At 40.4% G+C, this 22,140-nt stretch overlaps 4 protein-coding genes across 5 annotated transcripts; 2 read left to right on the top strand and 2 right to left on the bottom strand.

The window, feature by feature from the left end:
- Positions 1-1,824: 1,824 nt before the first annotated feature.
- Positions 1,825-3,110, bottom strand: LOC122030511 (transmembrane protein 230-like). Of its 2 annotated transcripts, XM_042589725.1 has the most exons (3): positions 2,763-3,110; positions 2,504-2,674; positions 1,825-2,016 (listed from the first exon to the last, which is right to left on the bottom strand). In XM_042589725.1, exons 1-2 carry the CDS (start codon positions 2,953-2,955, stop codon positions 2,553-2,555), a joined length of 315 nt encoding a protein of 104 aa, XP_042445659.1. In that variant the 5' UTR covers positions 2,956-3,110; the 3' UTR covers positions 1,825-2,016; positions 2,504-2,552. The 2 variants fall into 2 exon arrangements, with proteins under 2 accessions (XP_042445659.1, XP_042445658.1); XM_042589724.1 differs by lacking the exon at positions 1,825-2,016 and having other exon boundaries at positions 2,271-2,674.
- Positions 3,111-12,528: 9,418 nt separating this feature from the next.
- LOC122029280 (B-box zinc finger protein 32-like) lies at positions 12,529-13,230 on the top strand. The gene has a single exon (XM_042588214.1). The coding sequence runs from the start codon at positions 12,529-12,531 to the stop codon at positions 13,228-13,230; it is 702 nt and encodes a 233-aa protein (XP_042444148.1).
- Positions 13,231-13,669: 439 nt separating this feature from the next.
- On the top strand, positions 13,670-15,154 carry LOC122028869 (probable plastid-lipid-associated protein 8, chloroplastic). Its single transcript, XM_042587810.1, has 4 exons — positions 13,670-13,912; positions 14,234-14,357; positions 14,528-14,707; positions 14,793-15,154. Exons 1-4 carry the CDS (start codon positions 13,745-13,747, stop codon positions 14,981-14,983), a joined length of 663 nt encoding a protein of 220 aa, XP_042443744.1. The 5' UTR covers positions 13,670-13,744; the 3' UTR covers positions 14,984-15,154.
- Positions 15,155-16,731: 1,577 nt separating this feature from the next.
- On the bottom strand, positions 16,732-20,956 carry LOC122028868 (F-box/kelch-repeat protein At1g51550-like). The gene is made up of 2 exons (XM_042587809.1): positions 20,388-20,956; positions 16,732-18,729 (listed from the first exon to the last, which is right to left on the bottom strand). The coding sequence occupies exons 1-2, from the start codon at positions 20,887-20,889 to the stop codon at positions 17,771-17,773; spliced, it is 1,461 nt and encodes a 486-aa protein (XP_042443743.1). The 5' UTR covers positions 20,890-20,956; the 3' UTR covers positions 16,732-17,770.
- Between the last annotated feature and the right edge of the window lie 1,184 nt (positions 20,957-22,140).

Raw genomic sequence — 22,140 nt, 5'->3', positions numbered from 1 at the left:
TTAACAATTTACTTAAAAATTAACCTCATAATTTATCTTCAAAAAATAACTCGGATGCACCAACTTTGATACACATCAAAATAAATTATATTTTTAAATAAATTCAAAATAAAAACAAATATTTTCCTAAAAATATTGTAAATTTTTAAAAGAGCAGTCGGATGATTTTAACATTCTAAAATATATTTTGTAATAGAAAATAAATTAACTTTTAACCGTGAGTTGATCCGGTGAATAACATCTCAACCAAACCTAAATAACCGACCATCTCATTTAATTCAAAAATTCGATTCGATTACAAAATTTTAATTTTTTTTAAAAAAAATCTTGGTTATTTTAATTTATTCTATTAATCTCCATTATAAAATTTAATTAAATCAAATCAGATTTTTTTAAAAAAATAAAACGTTAACGATGATGGGTGTTATAATCAATTTTAATTGAATAGCAATGCAGACTTATGATACCAGTAAAAGAAGCCCGCGGAGGTGCCCACGGAGGGTGCCATTATTAAGCCAGACCAGGTTTCTAAAATTCAAAACTCTATCGTTGCTTATTATGAACGATAACGGACCAAAAAAGTTGATTGTCAAAATGAACATCTATATACATTTAATCAATTTATATTCCACTAGTCGGTGGAGAACTTACACAGGATCAGACGGGCCACCCCCAGATTAATCGAGCCAAAGAAATACAAGGTGTCAACTATAGAAAATAAAAAATAAACAAAGCCCACAGAGGCTAGTTATTGACTCATCTTATGAAATTCTTCAAACAGATTCAATTACCAGCCTCAAAAAAAGAATGTACATGTTTGAATCTCTCAATGAATATTCCGTAGGTTAACTTTTGAGTGTCTGTACTTAAAATTTATCCGATAAACAAACTATGAAACGAATATCTACCTCACGAATGAGTTGGACAAAGCGTAGAGTACACTTAGATTACTAAAAAAACAAGAGTGTAGATTCTCTGACCAAACTTTTTGCATACTAACAACTGCATTGTAAAGTTGCATAAACTCAATCCATTCATAATGGAGCAAACAGGAATAACAATTTCAAGAGGGGGGGGGGGGGGGGGAACACCATCAACAATGATTTGCAATTTTACATACAAGTCAAGATGAAGAGGTTGATTGACAATTATACAGAATCATAAAGCCTAATGACTAGTGGCTTTTAACAAGTGACTTGTATGAACTCTGTCCAAGTTTGCTAGATGTTGAAACCCACGTAGAAGTAATGCAACAGTCATCAAAATTCAAAATATGTTTAGCTTGATATCATTGTACCACTTTAAAGCAACACAGTTTAAGATAGAAGAAGCACGAAGTTGAAAAAAAAAATCATAAATACATAAATAAAAATGAAAATAAGGAGTAAAACACAATCGAATATGTATTCTGAAGTCGGAGCCATGGACCAATTCTACTATGTTGTTCTTAAGCAATATCATATAGGTCGTGTGGGTGGCAATACAAAAAATTTTGGAACTGAAGTTTTTAAGTCATATTGATTGGCAACAAAGAGAATGAGAAACCATTTGTTGGTAGGCATACAAGGTTGTTTTGATTCATCGAATGAACATTATATTCCTAAGAATAATGTGGAAGTTTATTGATATATCCACCAAAATGGTCTGGTCTGATTAAACACAAAAATCCAAGGTGTGAAAAAACTATAAGTGGAAACAAGTCTGGAAAAAAACATGTTAAAACCGTTTGTTAGTGTGATTCAGAAAAACACAAAGAAAATGATGAATCAGACCAGTAATTGGATATGATGAAACAACTCAAACAGTTCAAATTTGCGCAAGAAATAAGAATGAACCCAAATACGTTAAGTGTTATCTCTGCTAAAATACTGTGAAAACATAAAATGATCGGCATTAATGCAGTGAAGCGCATTCTTTAATCTTGGATGTTCATTTACAGTAGTTAAATCTCAGCAAGTACTGAGAATATATCTACTAGATTACCATAAGATTGAACCTCATATATATGCCAGTTTCCTGAAAAAAAATACAAACTATTTGAGAGATGCAAAATCAAGCAATGAGCTAAAAATGAGATTAACAAGGGGACATCTCTTAGATATCTGGAAAAAAAAAAGGTAACTGTAAACACAGAACAGTTTGTCAACAAACAACAGAAATAATGCAGTTTGCGAGGTTCTTCTAAACTCAATTGTGTGATGTATGTTATACTACTTGTTCTATTTAGGGGGAAAAGGGAAATTCTAACAAAAAAAATATATATAGAACAGTTTGTCAAACAACAGAATAATGCAGTTCGTGAGGTTCTTCTAAACTCAATTGTTCACAATGTATATTACACTAATTTATCAACTAGCAAGCACACGTAGACAATTTAACTTCAAGACTTCACATAACACAGTTTATTATCATTATTTCAACGAAAAATTACATGCAAGTTGTCCAAGAAGAAGAAAGAGACCAAGAGATAAAGAAACCCTAGTAAAGTGTTGTCGAAGCATACTATACAGAAGGGATCATCCATGGCGAGCCAAGAAATGCATCCATAGTTCTCAGACAGCAGGAATATTGTCAAAGGAAAAGCCTTTGTACCCCTTGTACGCATAATAAGCTATCCTCGTGTAGTAGAACCCTGGCAGGAAAAGCACGGACCCCAAAATCGCGAAGAAAATCCCTAAATCGTAAAATCCCAATAATAGGGTGTGAAGAAGGACCGGCATAAAGAGTTGGTACTGGACTAAATTGAGAGGGAAATCAGGTACCGTGGGCGCGGTCGCCGCCGACGCGGTTGGCGGCCATGATGGAGCCGACGACGATGGCGAGGGAGCCGAATACGAGCAGGGCGACGGCGAAGGCGATCTCTTTGATGGGGGGCCGACTGCGGATGGCGTAGCTGGAGTCGCCCATCATGATGTCCTCGTCGGAGATGGAGAAGGCGTGGTCGACGTACGCCATCGGAGGGCGAAAGAGGGAGATCTGCAGCCCGACGAGAGAGGGATGTGGAAGGACAAAGGAAAAAGAGATCGAAGAAGAAACCCTAGACAGGAAGGAAGGAAGGAGCACGCTGCTGTGCGTTGGTTCGCGGTCTCTTTTCCCAGCTGACACGCTACTTATGTCGCGAACGACAACTGATGCACGAGGAACAACTTTTGTCGCGAATTGGTATACGAGATGTCGAATCCTTGGTCCTGCTTCGAGTCGTGACTTTAAAAACTATGTACGAAATTTCATTTTAGTCCTCCAAAATTTCATTATTGGATAACTTATATATGAATGTTGAGATGCAACACTTGAATGAGGCTTGTCTTGCCGCAATTGGTACCATATGGATATTTTTTCCAAGATCAATTAAACAAACAAACTTGAATAGCTCGTTAAATTAAATAAACAAGCTTGAACACATATGTGTTTAACTCATTAACATTCGTGAGTAATATTTGTAAACAACATTCACAAATCATATTCATTAATAAAATTATTTTCAATATGCTAAATAAATAATAAAGTAAAATAAATAAATAAATTTAAATTATAAAGCTCAATAACCAATCGAACAACTAAAAGTTTCAAATATTCAAATAAACTTGAATTGAGAGCTCGATAATATCTAAACAAACCAAATTAAAGTCAAGCTCGAACCAAACTCAAGCCAAATTTGAATTGAGAGCTTGATAACATCTAAACGAACCAAGCTCAAGTCAAGCTTCAAACAAGCTCAAGCACATAAAAAAATAAACCAAGTCAAACTTGAACAATTATTTTAAAAGCTTAGTTCATTTTAAGCTCGGTTTGATTTAGCTCAGTTATCTTATCAAATAAATTTGAATACCTTAAAACTCGATTCAGCTTGGCTCGACTTGTTTACAACCCTATTTAGAAATCATAAGTTGTACTAAATCATGGCAAGGGTTAATTTGCAAAATAATTATTTCATATATCAAATTAAATGCTACTTTTTTATTTTAGGTTAAAATTTTAAAAAGTGCAATGCTTTTATATATATATATATATATATATATATATTCCAAACAAATTATATATATATATATATATATATATATATATATTCCAAACAAAATTTGTTTGGTACTATTACAGTAAGTAACTACGGATTCATAATTGTTACAATATACATACTTTAATAATATTCAAGTTTTATCTAATTAGGCGAGATTGATTATATAGATCATTTCACGCCATGACTTTATTATATTATCATTTATATTTAAATAAATTTTATATTTTTTTATCGTTACTAATCATTTTTTGTTATTTCTCTTTCTTGAGGTGTACATTTGTTAGAGCTGTTGGTGCAAACTTAGTCAAGGTTGACCTGGTTGACCCGACTCGAGTTGACGTGACTCGAGTTGTATTTTGATGTTTGACTTGGGGAGATTGTCGGTGTAACCTTAGGTCAAGGTTGACCTAGTTGTGTTACATGTTGATGTTTGACACTCGTGAGAGAGTTCTATTCTTGATGTGGGACAAGAATAGATGTTTGGGAGATTATTGGTGCAACCGTAGGTCAGGGTTGACCTGGTTGACCTGATTCGGGAAAAGTCCAAGTATGGAGACTTGGCACGGAAAAGTCCAAGTAGGGAGCTTGGCACTGGAAAAGTCCAAGTATGGAGACTTGGCACGGAAAAGTCCAAGCAGGGAGCTTGGCACGCGAAAAGTCCAAGTATGGAGACTTGGCACTGGAAAAGTCCAAGTATGGAGACTTGGCACTGGAAAAGTCCAAGTATGGAGACTTGGCACGGGGAAAGTCCTGGTGAGTGAAGCCAGGCAGTGGGAAAGTCCTTTTGGATCAGGGATGATCGGACTTCTGGTGTTGGAAAGTCCAAGTAGGTCAAAGGGATTGACCGGACACTTGGCAAGGAGTTCTAGCAGGTCAAGGGAGTGACCAGATGCTAGGGATGAAGTACCAATAGGTCAAGGTTGACCGGATATTGGTTTGGAAGTCTTGGAACTTGGTTTGGGCAAAAACCAAGCTCTGGATCGGTCACCAGACCGATCCAGTGATACCTTGTTTGCTCTGATCGGTCTGGTGACCGATCAGATACCGAACAGAAACTCTCTGATCGGTTACTGATCGGTCTGGTGACCGATCAGCAAGCGAACAGAGGCGAAAAGAAAGGCAGGCTGATCGGTCTGGGGACCGATCAGGAGACGATGTCGCGGAAGCGGATCGGTCTGTGGACCGATCCAGCTGTAGCCTGATCGGTCCACAGACCGATCAGAGTACGCACAGAAGGTTCTGTGCACTAACTGATCGGTCTGGGGACCGATCAGCACAGGGCCTGATCGGTCCGTAGACCGATCAGGGTTCTAGCCGTTGCGACGCAACGGCTAGTTTCTTCGCTGTCTTCTTCGCAGGTATAAAGGGGTCGAGGGCTGCTGCTGCGCGACAACTTCTTCCTCTTCTGAGCTGCTGTTGTGCTCTTGAGCTTTGTTGAGTTCCGAAGCTTCGTGTGAGCTTCTACGACTGGTTTCCTGCTGTTGTAGGCGTTGCTTGAAGCTGCTGCTTCATCCAGTCGAAGAGAAGGCAAGTAAGCGAAGGTTTTACAGTTGTATTGTATTTTGCTTCTTGCTGTATACTCCTTCTTGTATTACTTTTGCAAAACTTTGTGGCGAGGTTTCTCCACCCAGAAGGAGTGATTATTAGCCGGTTCTCCGGGGACTCATCCACCGACGGATTGATAGGGCTCGTCCACCTTACGGACACGCCGAGGAGTAGGAGTTTATCTCCGAACCTCGTTACATCGACGCGTTGAGGTTTGATCTTCTTGTTTTCGTTTCTTGTTCTTATTTCCGCTGCACTAACCCTAGTTTGTAGAAAGAAACGCGAACGATTTGGGGCGGCTATTCACACCCCCCCTCTCTAGCCGAGTACGAACGATCCCAACAAGTGGTATCAGAGCGAGGCCGCTCTTCATCGGATTCACACCCGTGGGAGCACAAGCTAGAGATGGATCAATTTGGAGAAGACATCACCATTCCACCCTTCTACAACGACAACTTCGCATATTGGAAGGTAAGGATGATGTATTTTCTTAGGACTAATATGTGGAACTGGTTTTGTGTACAAGAAGGGTTTACTCCTCCAATGGATAAAGAAGGAGAGCCTCTAGAGAAGAACAAGTGGACGAAGGAACAAGTCCACCAATCCACGATCAACAATGAGGTAACTAAAACAATTGAATTTTCATTACCTACTAGTGTTTTGTGTAAGATAGGTAAATACAACAATGCCAAGGAGTTGTGGGATAACTTGGCCAAGTACCATGAGGAGAGCTCCACTTCAAGCCATGAAGAGGAGCCTAGTGAGCCAAGTAGCTCACATCATGGAGGGAGCGAATTGGGAGTTGAGGGCTACTCAACATCCAAGGAAGAAGAGGAGGAGAGTTCCTCTTGTTCAAGTTCGGAGCAAGAAGAAGCATCTATCTCCTGAAGGGATGAAGAAGAAAGCTCATCTACATCCACAACCCTAGGTAACTCAAACACTGTGATTTCAAGCAAATTACACATGATGTGTTTTGAGTGTAGGAAGTTTGGGCACTACAAGAGTAAGTGTCCAAAGAGGGTTAGAAAGACTCCACCGGCGCCAAAGATCAAGGAAGTCGGAGTCCCAACACGCAAGGGCAAGGAGCACGTGGTGTGCTTCCAATGCAAGGGGACATTATCGGAGTCAATGTCCGAGGGGGAGGCAATCTCACAAGGACAAGAGACCGAGCACGTCGATAGGGGGAGCTAAGGCAAACCCTAAGGTAACATTTAAGGCACACTCTTGCAATAATAATAAGACTCATGCTAGTAGTTTTATTGCAATTGTCAAGAATGATAAGCATGATAATTCTGGGAACCAATATATGTGCTTAGGTGCCAAAGATGTTAGTCTAGATAAGGATAACACTAGGAAAGCCAACCCTAGGATTAACTCATCTAAGGTTAAGGGAAACCTAGATAGAAATCCCAAATCATCTAGACATATGCCTAGGAATACCTCAAAGAAAAATGAAAAATTAAAAATTGAGGTATTAGAGAAGGAGAATCAAGTCTTGAGGTCAAGACTTGATACTTTGGAAAAGGCTCTTAAGAACTTGGAGAAGTCATCTCTAGGGTTTAAGGGTCAAAAACCAATATCCAAGAACAAGAAAGGTTTGGGTCACAAACCTAAGTCTCAAGTGGTCAAGCCCACTTATCATAATGTTCCATTCGATTATGGAACAAAACCTAGGGCTAGGAAGACCAACATCAAGGTCACAAGGGGAGTCACCCCTAGAGTTGATCTTGATGAGTCCCAAATGGCCAAGACTTTAAAGCCTAAGAGGGTCATTAGGAGGGTTGCTAGGGAAGTTATCCCTAGTGAATATTTAGTGAACCCAATGAGCTCTAATAGGTATTGGGTTCCTAGGAGCATCTTCTCTACCCCATAGATGGGTTAGAGAGTGTCAACTCCGATTAGAAGGGTAGTTAACCCAACTTTGAGGAAATTGACACTCAAGGAGCATTTTCAAGGTTTTGATAACCTTTGAAAATGAAAAAGAATTATTATTTACTCCTTAAAGAGTAAATTGTGCCATATTTGAAAAATATCGATTTCAATCTTATTTGGCACAATTTAAGAAAACCTAGAGAAATACCATAATTGGGATTTTGGTTTTCTCTAAGGGATATATGGGCAATCTAGGGTTAGATCCTAAGTTAGCTAAGGCTAAGGATACTTAGATAGGGAATTTAGGCATTTTATTTGTGCTAACTTCCCATGATTGGTTGCCATATGCCATGCCATGACATCATACTTATTTTATTATCATTTGAAATGTCATGATAATGCTTAGGTTATCTATATGTCATGTGTTAGTTTCGTTTCAAACTTTATGCCATGACATCATGACATTGGCACATGTTTTCATTTATGTTATTAATTTATGCCATGTCATCATCTCTTGCATTAAGAATCAATGAAATTGATTTAAGGATAAAAACACATTTTGGTATTGAGATCAAAGTGTAGTTTAGAAAATGCATGAGAACTTAGCCTAAGTTGACCTTAACCCATATCTCACATCAAATTGACTTGAATGTGGTTTGATACACCTTAGATGTGTGTGAGATATTAGGATCATGAGTTAGGATCAAGGTGCATAGTTTTTGTACCTAGATGAGCCTAATTCAAGAAAAGGAGGATCATAGGGAAAGCTTGTGTACAAGTCATGTACATATAGCCCTAAGATTGTGGTCCCAAATTAAAGGGTTTGAAATCATTTCAAAATTGTTTTGAAAAACCTTGATGAAGCTTTCCTAGTGATAGCTTTCATCATTGAACATTGTGATACAAAGTTGACTTAACTTTGAATTATTTCAAAGTTTTTGAATTTTGTATCAAGATTTGAAAATGGAAGTTATTCTCATAGAAAACTATTTTTCCATGATAGTATATGTTATGAGGAATGTATCCTCAAAATTTCACATTTTTTCGAATTTTCTGGAATTTTTTAGGAGTTTCTGAATTTCCGGGAAGGGAAATCAGAAATCTCTGATTTCAGAGTGTGGATCGGTCACCGGACCGATCCAGGGAAGTTCTGATCGGTCTGGTGACCGATCAGTGACGATCGAGTGCGAGACCGATCCATGGGGTTTCTGATCGTTCTGGGGACCGATCAGTGCGTGCCAGTTTCTGATTTTCAGCTGTTGGTCTGAAATTTCAGCTGGAAGTTGGGTTTTGTGGATTTCTAAAGGTTTGGAACTCTCAAAGACATTGTTGGTGCAATGGTCAAGAGGGAGTTGACCTTTAGGGGGAGTTTTACCTAATTGTCAAGGGGGAGTTGACTTTTAGGAGGAGTTTTTACTCCTTAAGACTTTTGAGGATTAGTGATATGGGATTATCACTAAGTTGATTGTTAAGTATCAAGGGGGAAATTAAGAGTTTCAATGAAAGGTATGGGACTTTCATTAGGAAGAAACTCTTGACCTTGATACTCTCCTTTTTCTTTTTGATGTGTGTCAAAAAGGGGAGAGTGTTCATTGGAGAATTATTGGAGAACCCAAGTTAGGTTATCGGGTTAACCTAAGCTAGGGAAAGAATGTCAAGGAATGTTCAAGGAAGAACATTGGAATTCTTTTTGATGTGTGTCAAAAAGGGGGAGAATTATTGGAGAGCCCAAGTTAGGTTATTGGGTTAACCTAAGGGGAGAATGTCCAGAGAATGTTCAAGGAAAGAACATTGGACATTGGAAGATGATTTAAAACCTAAGTTAGGTTATCGTTAACCTAACTTGATTATGGTTTTGTCAAACATCAAAAGGGGAGATTGTTGGTGCAACCTTAGGTCAAGGTTGACTGGTTGACCGACTCGAGTTGACGTGACTCGAGTTGTATTTTGATGTTTGACTTGGGAGATTGTCTGTAACCTTAGGTCAAGGTTGACCTAGTTGTGTTACATGTTGATGTTTGACACTGTGAGAGAGTTCTATTCTTGATGTGGGACAAGAATAGATGTTTGGGAGATTATTGGTGCAACCGTAGGTCAGGGTTGACTGGTTGACTGATTCGGAAAAGTCCAAGTATGGAGACTTGGCACGGAAAAGTCCAAGTAGGGAGCTTGGCATGGAAAAGTCCAAGTATGGAGACTTGCACGGAAAAGTCCAAGCAGGAGCTTGCACGCGAAAAGTCCAAGTATGGAGACTTGGCATCGGAAAAGTCCAAGTATGGAGACTTGGAAAAGTCCAAGTATGGAGACTTGCACGGAAAAGTCCCAGTGAGTGAAGCTGGGAAAGTCCTAACGGGATGTTAGGCGGTTGGAAAGTCCCGTGAGTGAAGCCGTGAGTGGGAAAGTCCTAACGGGATGTTAGGCGGTGTGGAAATCACGGTGAGTGAAGTCGGTGGAAAGTCCTAGAGTAAAGCCGGGCAAGGAAAATCCAGATGGATCGGGGATGATCGGACTTACGGTGTTGGAAAGTCCAAGTAGGTCAAAGGATTGACCGGACACTTGGCAAGGAGTTCTAGCAGGTCGAGGAGTGACGGATGCTAGGGATGAAGTACCAATAGGTCAAGGTTGACCGGATATTGGTTGGAAGTCTTGGAACTTGGTTTGGGCAAAACCAAGCTCGGATCGGGCACCGGACCGATCAGATACTTTCCTCGATCGGTCCGGTGACCGATTAGATACCGAACAGATGAGTCACCTGATCGGTCTCGTGACCGATCGCAGCTTAACAGAGGCGAAAGAAGGCGGTGATCGGTCCACGCATCGATCAGTTATGTCCGATCGGCCGGGACCGATCAGAGACGGCGTCGCGAAGCACGGCCGAGTTGGGATCGATCCGTGGACCGATCCTCGATCGGCCGATCGAGTACGCGAAGGTTACGTGCACTAACCGATCGGTGCGGGACCGATCAGGACCTGATCGGTCCAGACCGATCGGGGTTCTAGCCGCGACGCAACGGCTAGTTTCTTCGTCTTCTGGTATAAAGGGGTCGAGGGCTGCTGCTGCGCGATAACTTCTTCCTCTTCTTTCTCTGAGCTGCTGTTGTGCTCTTGAGCTTTGTTGAGTTCGAAGCTTCGTGTGAGCTTCTACGATGGTTTCCTGCTGTTGTAGGCTGCTTCATCCAGTCGAAGAGAAGGCAAGTAAGCGAAGGTTTTACAGTTGTATTGTATTTTGCTTCTTGCTGTATACTCCTTCTTGTATTGCTTTTGCAAAACTTTGTGGCGAGGTTTCTCCACCCAGAAGGAGTGATTATTAGCCGGTTCTCCGGGGACTCATCCACCGACGGATTGATAGGGCTCGTCCACCTTACGGACACGCCGAGGAGTAGGAGTTTATCTCCGAACCTCGTTACATCGACGCGTTGAGGTTTGATCTTCTTGTTTTCGTTTCTTGTTCTTATTTCCGCTGCGCTAACCCTAGTTTGTAGAAAGAAACGCGAACGATTTGGGGCAGCTATTCACACCCCCCCCTCTCTAGCCGAGTACGAACGATCCCAACAAGAGCGTCCACAATAAGGGATATTTAGAAGGGATATTTCTCTAAATATCCCCTATCTTAAATATCTCTCATTGGAAGGGGATATTAAGAAGGAATTTTGAAATCACTAAAATATTTAAGAAATGAGATATTTAATTAATGATGTAAATGTGGGAATCATAAATATTTTGGAGAAATATTCGATCTTATTATGGATGCTCTTATAATTTAAGATCACTAAATTGTAACATTTACTAGTTGTTTACGTACATATTTATATCATCTTAGAAGTGTCTCTTAAAAATATATAGATCCGCTATATTAACGACCCTCCTAATATCAGCCTCACATATATGATTAGAAGTGTCTCTTAAATTTTTTCTTTTAGTAGGTATAACTTCAACTATCTCTCTAATATTTTATTTTTATTATATTATCCTTATATATTCACATATCTATCTTAAAAGTTTCTCTGAATAGGTATAATTCTTGGTAGTAAAAGATGAATACGCTCGTTCTCAATGCTCCCACAAAGAATAAGTATAATTCTTGTGGTAAAAAGCGATTCGCTCGCCCTCAGCGCCTCTGCCAATCCGTCCCTAGATCAACACGGAGGAGATAAATAACGGGTGACTACTAGTCATTAGTGTAAATGGTCAAGACATGAGGAAAAGACTGGACATTAGGAAAATAAGAATAAGTATAATTCTTAGACTATGATGTAGTGAAAGACATCACGTTATCATTTAGGTATCAACAATTTAATTCTATCTATTTCTATCTATGATATATTTAGAAGAATTTTTTCTTTAAATAAAAAATATAATCATGACGCTGAACTTTTAAACTATTCACTATGCGTATTTTTCATTTAGGTTGACAATCAATGAAAAACTTCCGTACTACGAAATTAATCATCCCAAATTCAATATTATCCGTTCATCAAATTTTTTCTTTATATTCTTTAAATTCTTAAATTTGACTATTTCCATTCCTTCGACCAAACGGCTACCAAAACGTCTTCGGCTGCAAATCGTCGAGTGAACGCAACTGCCAACAAGTTAACAACACCCGTTAGGCGCATTCCCATGCCCGAAACCGACACGTGTCCCTGCTCCTTACCGAGGCGAACGGTTTAGGACTTGCTTACGTGTCCAGATTACCCGACGCCGGCGAGTCGATTTAGACGTTGTCGTCCAATCACTCGATGGTCCATGTCATCGGCCATCCCGTGGACCGCTCTCCATAAAATTCAACTCCTTCTCCGTCGACCAGGTCAATTCAACCGAACCGGGTCCAACCGGCATCGACCACGACAGCGACGTGCGCGTCCTCCGTCTACTCCACGTCTCTCGATTGCGCTCTCTTTAAAATTCTTATTAAAATTTCTGGCCTTAAATTAATAATTAAATAAAAGAAAAAACTAATTAAATAATTTTGACCATCTTCTTCCTCTTCCGACCACAAAACCAGACCCGGTTTACCTAAACCGGCAGCAGGCTTCTTCCGGTTCGCCGCCTTATAAAGGAAGGCGCAACGGCGTATCCTTCCGACGGCACCGATGGAGAAGCAATGCGAGCTGTGCGGCGGCGGTGCCTCCCTCTATTGCGACTCCGACGACGCCTTCCTCTGCTGGTCCTGCGACGCCTCCGTCCACGGCGCTAACTTTCTCGTTGCCCGGCACGTCCGCCGCGTGGCCTGCGCGGAGTGCCGCGCCGTCGACGGTGGGGCCTGCGTCGTCTCCGGAGCCGTGGTTCGGCCCTTCCGCTCCCTCTGCAGCCACTGCGATGGCGCCGAGCACTCGAGCTCGTCGTGCCTGTCCGCCGCTGAGTCGAGGACTGCGTCTCGGCCGGAGAAGCAGCGAGGACCGTCGAAGCGGCGGGGTCGGCGGCGCCAGTTTGGAGACGAGAGGGCAGAGCGGGTGTTGAGTGTTTGGAGTGGCAAATTGGGGCTGAGGAGCGCGCGGCGATGCGCGGCCGCAGCAGCGCGATTACTCTCTTCTCGTTCGGTGGTCGTCGGCGCGAAGCCGGGACGGGTGGCCCTCGCGGCCGCGCTCTGGTTCGCCGTCAAGATCTTCGCACGGCATGACAAGGGCGACGACGGCGTCAAGAATGAGGATGGCAACGAGGAGCCTTCCAGTTCCGGAGATTTTGGGAGCGGCATGGGCGCGGTGCTCCGGCGACTCGAAGCGTGCTCGGGGGTGCCGGCGAGGTTCATCGAGGTCGCCGAGTCCCGATTCCCCCGCGTCGCGTCCTGTCGCTGAGCCACTGAACTCGCTTCCAGAACGCTTACCCCCACGCACGTGAGCGACACATGCTGTCCATAATTTTTTTAAGGAAATTAATAAACTTTTAATTTATTTTTTTCACTGAGTTATATAAAAGTATTTCATAAAGCAGAATAATTAAAAAACTTGATAAGATACGCGCTCCATTTACATATCGATGTAGCAGTGAGATTTGCCCCATTTTATTTGAAAAAATCGAGAATGAATATTATTATTATTATTTAACTCGGTCCTTTTGACTCGGTGGCAGAGAGTTGAATCGGTTGGATTTCGGAAAACGCCCAATGCCATAGCAATTCGCCACGTAGCCAGTGGCCCCCACTATCTCTCTCTTATCCGAAATCAAGAACCATCCAATCAAAAACGAGAAAATAGTTTCCAATAAATAAATAAATACTTGAAAAAAGATATAGTGAGGCGTAAGGCAAAGTTAGAAGGGAGGCACAGCCAAAGAAAACGATCGAGAACCTTCTTCCGCCGCCGGCCGGCCATGGCGTCCTCCGTTGTCCTTCCTCTCTTCTCCCCTACGGTCTCGCCGCCTCCCTCCTCTATCCCGCTGCCACGCCGCTGGAAAATCCCCACCGTCCGCGCCACCGTCTCGTCGCAGCCCCTCGTAGCGGCGGCGCCGGACGACCTCGTCGCCTCCATCCTATCCAAGGTTCTATCCTTTACACATCTAAAGAACAAGAAATCGATGGAATCACACTGCTCCTAGGGTTTCTACACTTTATCAAAATTTGAATTTCTTTTCTTGGGAACTGGATTTCAACTTTATTAGGGAATTTTCCAATTTATCCTCTACAATTCAAATAGTATATTTTACCCTTCCCTCCATTTTAACAATTTGAAGTTCCTCTTCTTCAACAACTTCTGTAAAAGCAAATTTTTTGGAGGGAGTTGGAATTCAAATTGCCTGTAGTTTTAGGGTTAGTTGCAAATAGATGGGTAACTGTGGCAGTAAGATTGGTTGGTGCTGTAGGTCAAAGGAACTGATGGAGGGATTGCGCTTAGTAACGATGGACACAAAGAGGTGTCGAATGTGGCTGATCAGCTCGCGGGATATTGTGTCGATGAGCCGGTCAAGTCCCCTCTCATCTTTGGAGGTATGTTTCAAGCTTTGCCTATGAACAAATTCTCGATAGCATACCTCACACAATTCTTATTAGTTTTCCCTATCGAATTTACCTATCACTAGTTTAGGAAACTATGAACATCCAGGATTGTTTGTGCCAAGTATTAGTCTAACAAGCTCATGCCTGGATATGCACCTCAGAATGGGATGTAGTGTATTGTTCGAGGCCAACATCGCCGGGAGGAGGCTATAGAAGCGTAATTGGGCGACTCATCTTCAAGACAAGCGAAATGGTACAGGCATTGGAAGCTCCTGATATCGTGAGGAACAAAGTTACTTTTTCTATTTTGGGGGTCCTCAATGGAGAAGTATCCTTGAAAGGTTAAACACCCGACACACGATGAACATGTTCGGAAATTCTTTGCGAGGATCATCTTCAGTTCTTTAACCTAAGAGCCATTTTCAGGTAAACTGATTGTGCTGGACAGTAAATGGGTCCAAGTCATATTCGAACCTCCGGTGCTGAAGGTGGGGCCGCTCGAGTTCCCGTACGGCCTTCAGAGCGAGGTCAAGCTACAAATCACATACATTGATGAGAAAATAAGGCTTGGGGTGGGATCCAAGGGTTCACTCTTTGTCTTTCTACGGCGAGGCTGAATGTGAAACTCAAGCTCTACCCTTCGTCAAAGGTGGAAAAGTTTCACATAGCAATCGGTCGGGTGTTTAGGGTTGTAGGTCGGAAGAATGTGGAGAGTGTCGTTGTTTGTAGAGTTTTGTATCTAGTTCCTTTAGAAATAGTTTAATCTTGAAACTAAGTTTGCTTCGTAATCCTTTTTTCCCTTTCTTAAATGAGAATTACAATTAGGAACATTATCATTTATTTTGATATTTAACTCGATTACACCACATTTATATTTGTTTAATACTAAGAATATACAAATTAACAAGTTTCAAATGCATTTTAAAGACTTGTGAAAAAGCTCAAAGTAAGGGAATTCGCCTTTATTCATGTTTATAAATAATTCATAAATAAATTACTTTAAATAAGTTTTATGATATCGTTTTTTGTTTTTAAAATATATTAAAGGTATTACACATTTAGGCTCTCTACAAAATAATTTATTTGTAAAAATATATATTTTTTAAATAAATTATTTGTTTTAAAAAATAACTTTTTCTATATTTTGCACATGTATAGAAATAGATTCTTTTTTTATTGTTAGGATATGATACTAAAATTTATTTTAAATTTTTTTTTTATATATTCGGTATATATTGAGCAGGTTAGCACGATCATTACGTCTCAACTAGTGTGTCCATGTCAGTCATGATGGCTCCATAAGTACAGTGCAGTGGAACAAATAAGAGAATCAAAATTTGAATCCCGATAAAAATGAATATTCTAAAAATCGATCTCTAAGTGTGCATAAATTGTGCAAATTTATCAAATAGATAAACCATAGAGGAAGACCGTCTATTAGTGCCAAATTATTATGCCCTAGTATTAGCCCGCTAACTTGATTGCAAGGCGGGGCATAAAGATTGGTATGTTGCTCCTTTGATCCAGCTTATTGGATATATGCGCAAGGCATGCCAATTAGCGATAGGATTTGCGGCAGTGCGCGGGGTTGTCCAAGTACAAGTCAAGCGGGAAGCCAACTTTGATTGTGATGAACAGATGTGAAGATTGAACTTGCAGAGTTTGAGCATTTAGTCAAGCAAGGCTTGTAGGAAATGTGCGACATGGCATGCGGCAAGCACATGCAATGCAACACGATGAATGGAGGAACAAGGGGGCTGTTCTGCCTAAGTTCATGGAGCCAAGCTTAGGCTAAGCACAAGATGTAGGCTGACCTTTGGCATGGTATCAAAACAACAAATGATGTGGACAAACAGTTTGAGGTATGTAGAATGATAGTTGACAAAACTGTCATGCAACCATTTATAACTGCCAAACCAACTTCTGCTTATGCATTATAAATAGGTAGCATTGGAGCAATGGGCAGAGAGAAAAGAATGTGTGAGCAATTAGTAAAGAGTCCACTTTGTAGTCCTTTATCATTGTGAATATAAAGGTTGAGAGTTTTTCTACATTGTGTGTTTCTTGCTTATGACTTTGTTGTGCCTTTGGCTTGTGTATTCTCTTGCACTTTCGAGGTGCGTTTATGGGTTGAATCAAGTGCGAAACTTGGTGTCAGCGCATGAAAATTTCCAAGGTAGAAATTGACTCTGTGACACCTAGCATAGTGCCAAATTCGAAGGACACATGCTATTTTATAAATGATTTTGTGTAGGCATGTAAAAATGAATTCAATCATCTACTATATAATTATCTATATTTAAATAAATTGTATCTCGTTGTTAACCATCTACATTTTTATATTCATTGAGAATGAAAAACAAAATGAAGCCAAGAGAACTGACGCAATGCATTAGAACATCAAGCTGAGACAATGAAGGCATGCAATTTTGTTCAGAGAGATATTTAACAGAGGGTTTAGTATTCTTACTTGAAGAGAACAACATTACTTCCGAGAGTTGGCACGCGCCCATGAGCCATGTCCCCTACATCACAAGGTGCTCAGTGGATCGAGATTGAGATTGCAACTGTCCAGATGCGATATAATCAGCTGCAGGACCAGATTGTCTTGCCAAATTGTCGGTCCCCTCTTCTTGCTTAACCAGTGACCACAACATATGAGAGTCCAGGCATAAAGACAAGCCGACTGGTGAAGCTCCATGCTCTATTATTGTCTGCTAGATCCATGTTTTGTGGCTTGGCAACGTCACAACTACTTCCAGATCTATCCATCATCTATTGCAAAGGAATAGAATCTACAGCATCCTCACTGGTTACAAACATTCCTTTATCGATAACCCTGTCGCTTAAAAGTGGCCCGTGGCTGGAGAACAATAGACCTGGGTGAATGGTACCAGCTATTCTGTCAAGGACATGGATTAAGGTCAATCTCGGTTTCAAAATTGAAAGATGGGACCATGAAAATCGCCTCTTCGAGACAGAAGAACCTGGTCATGCTACGCTGTCAGAGTCGCGAGTATGGAGAATGTGTTCTTCCACAAACACTCTTTGGAGACAAAAACATCTTCTGGAAATCCAATATGAAGCACTGCTGTATTAATTCCTAAATTGAGAATTCCAGCAGAAACCCTAGGTGTTCAAAGTTCACTATGTAACTTACTGGAACCTCCTGGTAGCCTTCATTTCGAGACTAGATCCTTAACAAATATCAGAAAGTCCTGAACTCTGTACAAACATGTGGTCAACAAACCAATATTACTATGGACTCTTACTTTCGAGGAGCATTATTCTTACAAGCAGGTCCATGTGCGAAGTTTAATCATCAGACAGGTTTTACAAGGTGCACCTGATTTTGTATCATATTACTTGTACGCGTGCGCCATATCGTCTAAAGCTTCACATGGCTATAACTGGAGAACAAGCTCTATCTGATGCAATTCCGCGTTAAAAGTCAATCCAGAGGGCTCAGCAGGTTGAATGATGCTATCGACCATACCTCCAAAGATATAGACATAGCGTCCAGACTTGTCAGTGCAGGCGCCATGGAAAGACCTGTACAACGGGTGGTGACCTTCAACTTGCAGCTTTTTCCAAAAATTTCTTGGCGATTTCTTTAATCCTACTGTTTGGAACCTCGGAAGAGCACCTACATCTAACACCCAAAAGTCGTCCTTCCTATGCCTCTGTGAATCTTCACCACCATATACCAGAATCTTTCTCCCTAATACAAGTGTTGCTGAATGTCCAACTCGTGGAAGGGGCATTTCACTTGGTAAACCATATAGCTCGTACTTGAGTTCCTTCCATTCGGAATTAGCGATACCGATGTCCAAGAGCCAAACATCATTAAGAACTTCATATCCTGATCCCCTCCCACCAAACAGAACCATATATGTTCCACCAATCCAAGTTAATGTGTGACCTGAGCGTGGCGGAGGTAGCGACTGAACATTATTTATCTGATGCCATCTGCCAGATCTGAAGTCGTCTGACAAATTCAGAATCCACGTATCATTAAGTCTGAGGCCGTGCAACCCAATTCCTCCATGCACCACCATCCTACAATCTGCAACACAACATGCAGCATGAGCTCCACGAGGAGATGGAACTACAGAATTCACATTCAGCAGCCTCCATGCAATTCTCATATCTTGTCCCTCATAAAAGGTCTCTCCGATCCATGTATCATTCAAACGGTCTCCATTATCACTGATGCCACCAAAAAGAACTAGATAGTTGCCGAGGACAGTGCATGTCTGTCCAAATCGTCCACTCGGGATGCCTGAATTAATGTGTTGCCAACTTAGTGCCCTGTTGCATCCATTTCCAACGTATGCTATCCATGTATCATCGAGATGGCGCCCTAATAATTAGAGGGAAAAAACACCTTAGCAACAAAAAGAATGGCATATTATTTAAGCAAAAACTATTTTTGCTAAGTTTCATGGTATCTGTTAATCTTGACGAATGGTTGTTCAATAGTTCTATAAATCAGACTAAATGATTATAAGACTTCGCAAATATTTGATGTAGGAACTTGTTAAAAAAACTTATTAGAACTACCTTAGATATTAACCCCGATGCAAATAGAAGATTCTGTCTGAAGAACATTGAATTTCTAGCATACGTTCTAGAATATTTTGGACTAATTCGAATAGGTATCTCGTAACTGACAAAGTTAGATGATATGGATCTACTCTTCTTAATTTGTTCAGATAATACAAGAATAGAACGAGATGCAGTTCAAAAAGTAAACAAAATAATATTCTCATGCTGACGAATTTTGATGAATTTTTTACTTTGGAGACCAATATCCAGGAGTGAAAATTCATGGTAAAGCTGCAAAGGGATAGTTTAAAATTTCAGAGCTACTCATTTTGTTAAACTATCTATACAGTTGTTCTAACATAATACTTCAAAATTTTCTATCTAATGTCCATCAAAACATGCAGTTGATACATTAACCACGATAACTACAATCAGGAAGAACACATTTCAATTTTTGTATAGAAAATATTTAAAATTTTTTAAGTTGTATTACATAAAGTTTCATCCAACGATAGCAGTGAACGGTGAGCTTTCCTTAGATTTTGGCAGTGTATATCAGGTAACAAGGACCCAAAAGTCGAAGTAAATGAGAACTGCTTATTTTTCAATAACAAAAATGTCAAACGATGAAATCCAAAAGAGAAAAATCTTCCTTGCAAACCATCATCTAAACATTCTGAAGTACAGAACGAGAAATAGGAACGACAACAGAGCATATCCTTCTGAACATGGATTGAAGGAAAAACAGTCGATTGCCATCTTTATTTACTTTGAGAAAGAATGCTAGCAGAGAATCTGTCTGGTTTCAGAATGCTAGGAATAGCAAGACTTGAGTTCATTTCCTAGAAACTTGCTAGGTTGCATTTAAGTGGCAAGACTGGTTACACTTTAAACATAATTGGCTATTCCACCCTCATGTGATTGCTTCAATTTGAGATTTTCTAAAAAATAAGTCTTCCTAACTAGATCACAAATAATAGCAGGATTATCTAAGATCCATGAACTAAGCTGGTAAAGTAATGGTTCATATAAACCTTGTTGACTGCCAAGTGCTTCTGCATACGTTTTTTATGAGTCAAATATGTAGAAACCCAACAATTGAAGGTGTGTGATTTAGATTCCTCTTTGTAACTTATTTAGCGGCTAATGCAAATCCAATTGTAGAACAAGCATCATCTACAACTTTGTACTTTTGCATCTTCAATTGAAAAACAATCAATAGAACGGGAAACAAGAAAAATTAAATCGAAAGTGGATGATATGTTGCAGCATACTATCTATACAAAAAAAAAAATCTCTATGAATTTAATCTGACAAACTAGAAGCAAAAATTAGATGCTAATAGTCAATGATTAATCAGAATCAATCAGGGCACTGAAACCAGCAAAATTCTTAGATAACTGTAGTCAAACTCCAGCATTTCGGCACTCAATATGATAGAAACTAAAGAAAAGTACAAACAAGGGTGCAAACCTCCTTCAGATCCACCGCCAAAGAGCACGAGCCAATCGGAGACGAAGGCGAGGGAGTGAGAAGCCCTGGGAGAGGGAAAGGCGCCACTATTGCAAGACAATCGGCGGCAAGAAAGGGAACTGAGATGGGAAACTTGAGCATAAAGCCGCCTCCAGGAAATCCGCAGCCTTTCTTGCGGGGAGAAGGAAGCGACGAGCGCGTCGACGGCGCCGGCGCCGCCCCAGTCCCGCCGGCATATGGGTTCCCACAGGGCGTCCGAGGAGGCGAGGGATCTGAACCTTCTGCAGGCCATGGAGAAGGAGAGCACGGATTCGATGGGGAGGAGGAGGAGTACGGAGATGATGTGATCGTTGCTCAACTGGGCTATACTTGGCCGGGGACTGGAGGAGGAGGAGGAGGAGGAGGAGGAGGAAAACGGAGGATTCGACGCCATGAGATGGCCCTTCTTTGAGATGGCGATGGAGAAGGAATCGAGGTGCTCTGTTTCAGCCACAGGCTTCATGGAAGAAGAAAGGAGGAAGGAGGAAGGAGGAAGGAGGAAGAAAGAAAGGCACGCGAAAGGAACACGACGGAAGCGTTTCTAGCAGCGAGGGCAGTTTCGAACTTTCACTGCTTTTGTTTACTTGTGAGGGAAGAAGAAGATGGATAAAAGATAGGATAAAACATTGTGTTGTTTATTCGGAAAAAAGGATATAAAAAATAAAAATAATAAAATTTGTAGCCAAAATTACAGTCATAAGCATGAAAAAAAACAAAAGATATAAACTATTTTTTTTCTTTTATTTCATATATCAATTTATCGACCGCATATTAAATTAATAAATATATTTTTCTTAATAAAGATGTCAGAATACTACTCTTCAATTTATTCTAATACCTGATAACATATCCATTTCTAACAAAATTTAACTATTTATTTCAATTTATTATTTCCTTCCTACTTTCCTGGCAAATAAACAAGCAAAATTCCCCCACATTAGTCCTAGCAATTATGTTAATTAAAACATCATCCATTGTTTTTGTATTTTTATTAAAAAAACAAAAAAAGAAGAAGAGCAAATATCACCAAATTTAATGGTGTTTTTAAAAATTAGTATGACATTCTTTTAGATAAGATTAAGAGCTCCACCGATTTGGATGGCATTTGAGTCCCACCATGTTTGTCTTTATCGTATGTTTCTATATCAAAAACCAATTCGATAACATTACTAGGATATAGCTTAGGACTATGGTGTAAAATCAAGTAACAATTTGATAAATTGATGAATGAATTTTTTTAATAAATGATTATCTAAAAATATTGGACTGATAAATTGTTTATCATGATTATTTTTCAATTTATCCTGATAGCTAGTAAAAAAATTTTATCAAATCAAATTGATCAGCTAATTAATTATAGAGTAAATTAAATATATAATGATCCTGTCCAAGAGCTGAGTCTATGGACGCTGGAGGCGTGGCGCTCCTGCTGACTAGTCGAAGACTTCAAAGACGTAAATCCTCTGCCGTCGTGAACTTGCAAACACAGTGCCGAGCCGGGAAGGGGTTCCCCGACGATGGCCCTCCGACGCTCAAGTCAGATCTCCGGCAGAAAGAAGTAGAACAAAGAAAAAGCGAGAACTGTAGCTACAGTAATGAAGTGAGTATACCTCTGTCGAAGTTTGGGGATCCTTATATAGGGCTCCCCAGAGGTGTGTGCACACTCCCGGAGGTGTGCACGCTCCTCAAAGCATACGTAGAATGGATGTGTCAA

Source organism: Zingiber officinale, chromosome 10B (genome assembly GCF_018446385.1).
Source record: "Zingiber officinale cultivar Zhangliang chromosome 10B, Zo_v1.1, whole genome shotgun sequence".
Lineage (NCBI taxonomy): Eukaryota > Viridiplantae > Streptophyta > Magnoliopsida > Zingiberales > Zingiberaceae > Zingiber > Zingiber officinale.
The sequence above is the reverse complement of the archived record's forward strand: the minus strand, read 5'-3'. Positions and strand labels throughout refer to the sequence as shown.

Bases quoted from the DNA above. Each gene is read 5' to 3' on its own strand.
- LOC122030511 (XM_042589725.1), bottom strand. From the start codon at position 2,955: ATGGCGTACGTCGACCACGCCTTCTCCATCTCCGACGAGGACATCATG. The intron at 2,675-2,762 runs GTACCTGATTTC...TTTACGATTTAG, and splicing joins CGGCGGCGACCGCGCCCACG to GGATTTTCTTCGCGATTTTG.
- LOC122029280 (XM_042588214.1), top strand. From the start codon at position 12,529: ATGGAGAAGCAATGCGAGCTGTGCGGCGGCGGTGCCTCCCTCTATTGC.
- LOC122028869 (XM_042587810.1), top strand. From the start codon at position 13,745: ATGGCGTCCTCCGTTGTCCTTCCTCTCTTCTCCCCTACGGTCTCGCCG. The intron at 14,358-14,527 runs GTATGTTTCAAG...TATGCACCTCAG, and splicing joins GTCCCCTCTCATCTTTGGAG to AATGGGATGTAGTGTATTGT. The intron at 14,708-14,792 runs GTTAAACACCCG...AGCCATTTTCAG, and splicing joins TGGAGAAGTATCCTTGAAAG to GTAAACTGATTGTGCTGGAC.
- LOC122028868 (XM_042587809.1), bottom strand. From the start codon at position 20,889: ATGAAGCCTGTGGCTGAAACAGAGCACCTCGATTCCTTCTCCATCGCC. The intron at 18,730-20,387 runs GTTTGCACCCTT...TCTAATTATTAG, and splicing joins TGGCGGTGGATCTGAAGGAG to GGCGCCATCTCGATGATACA.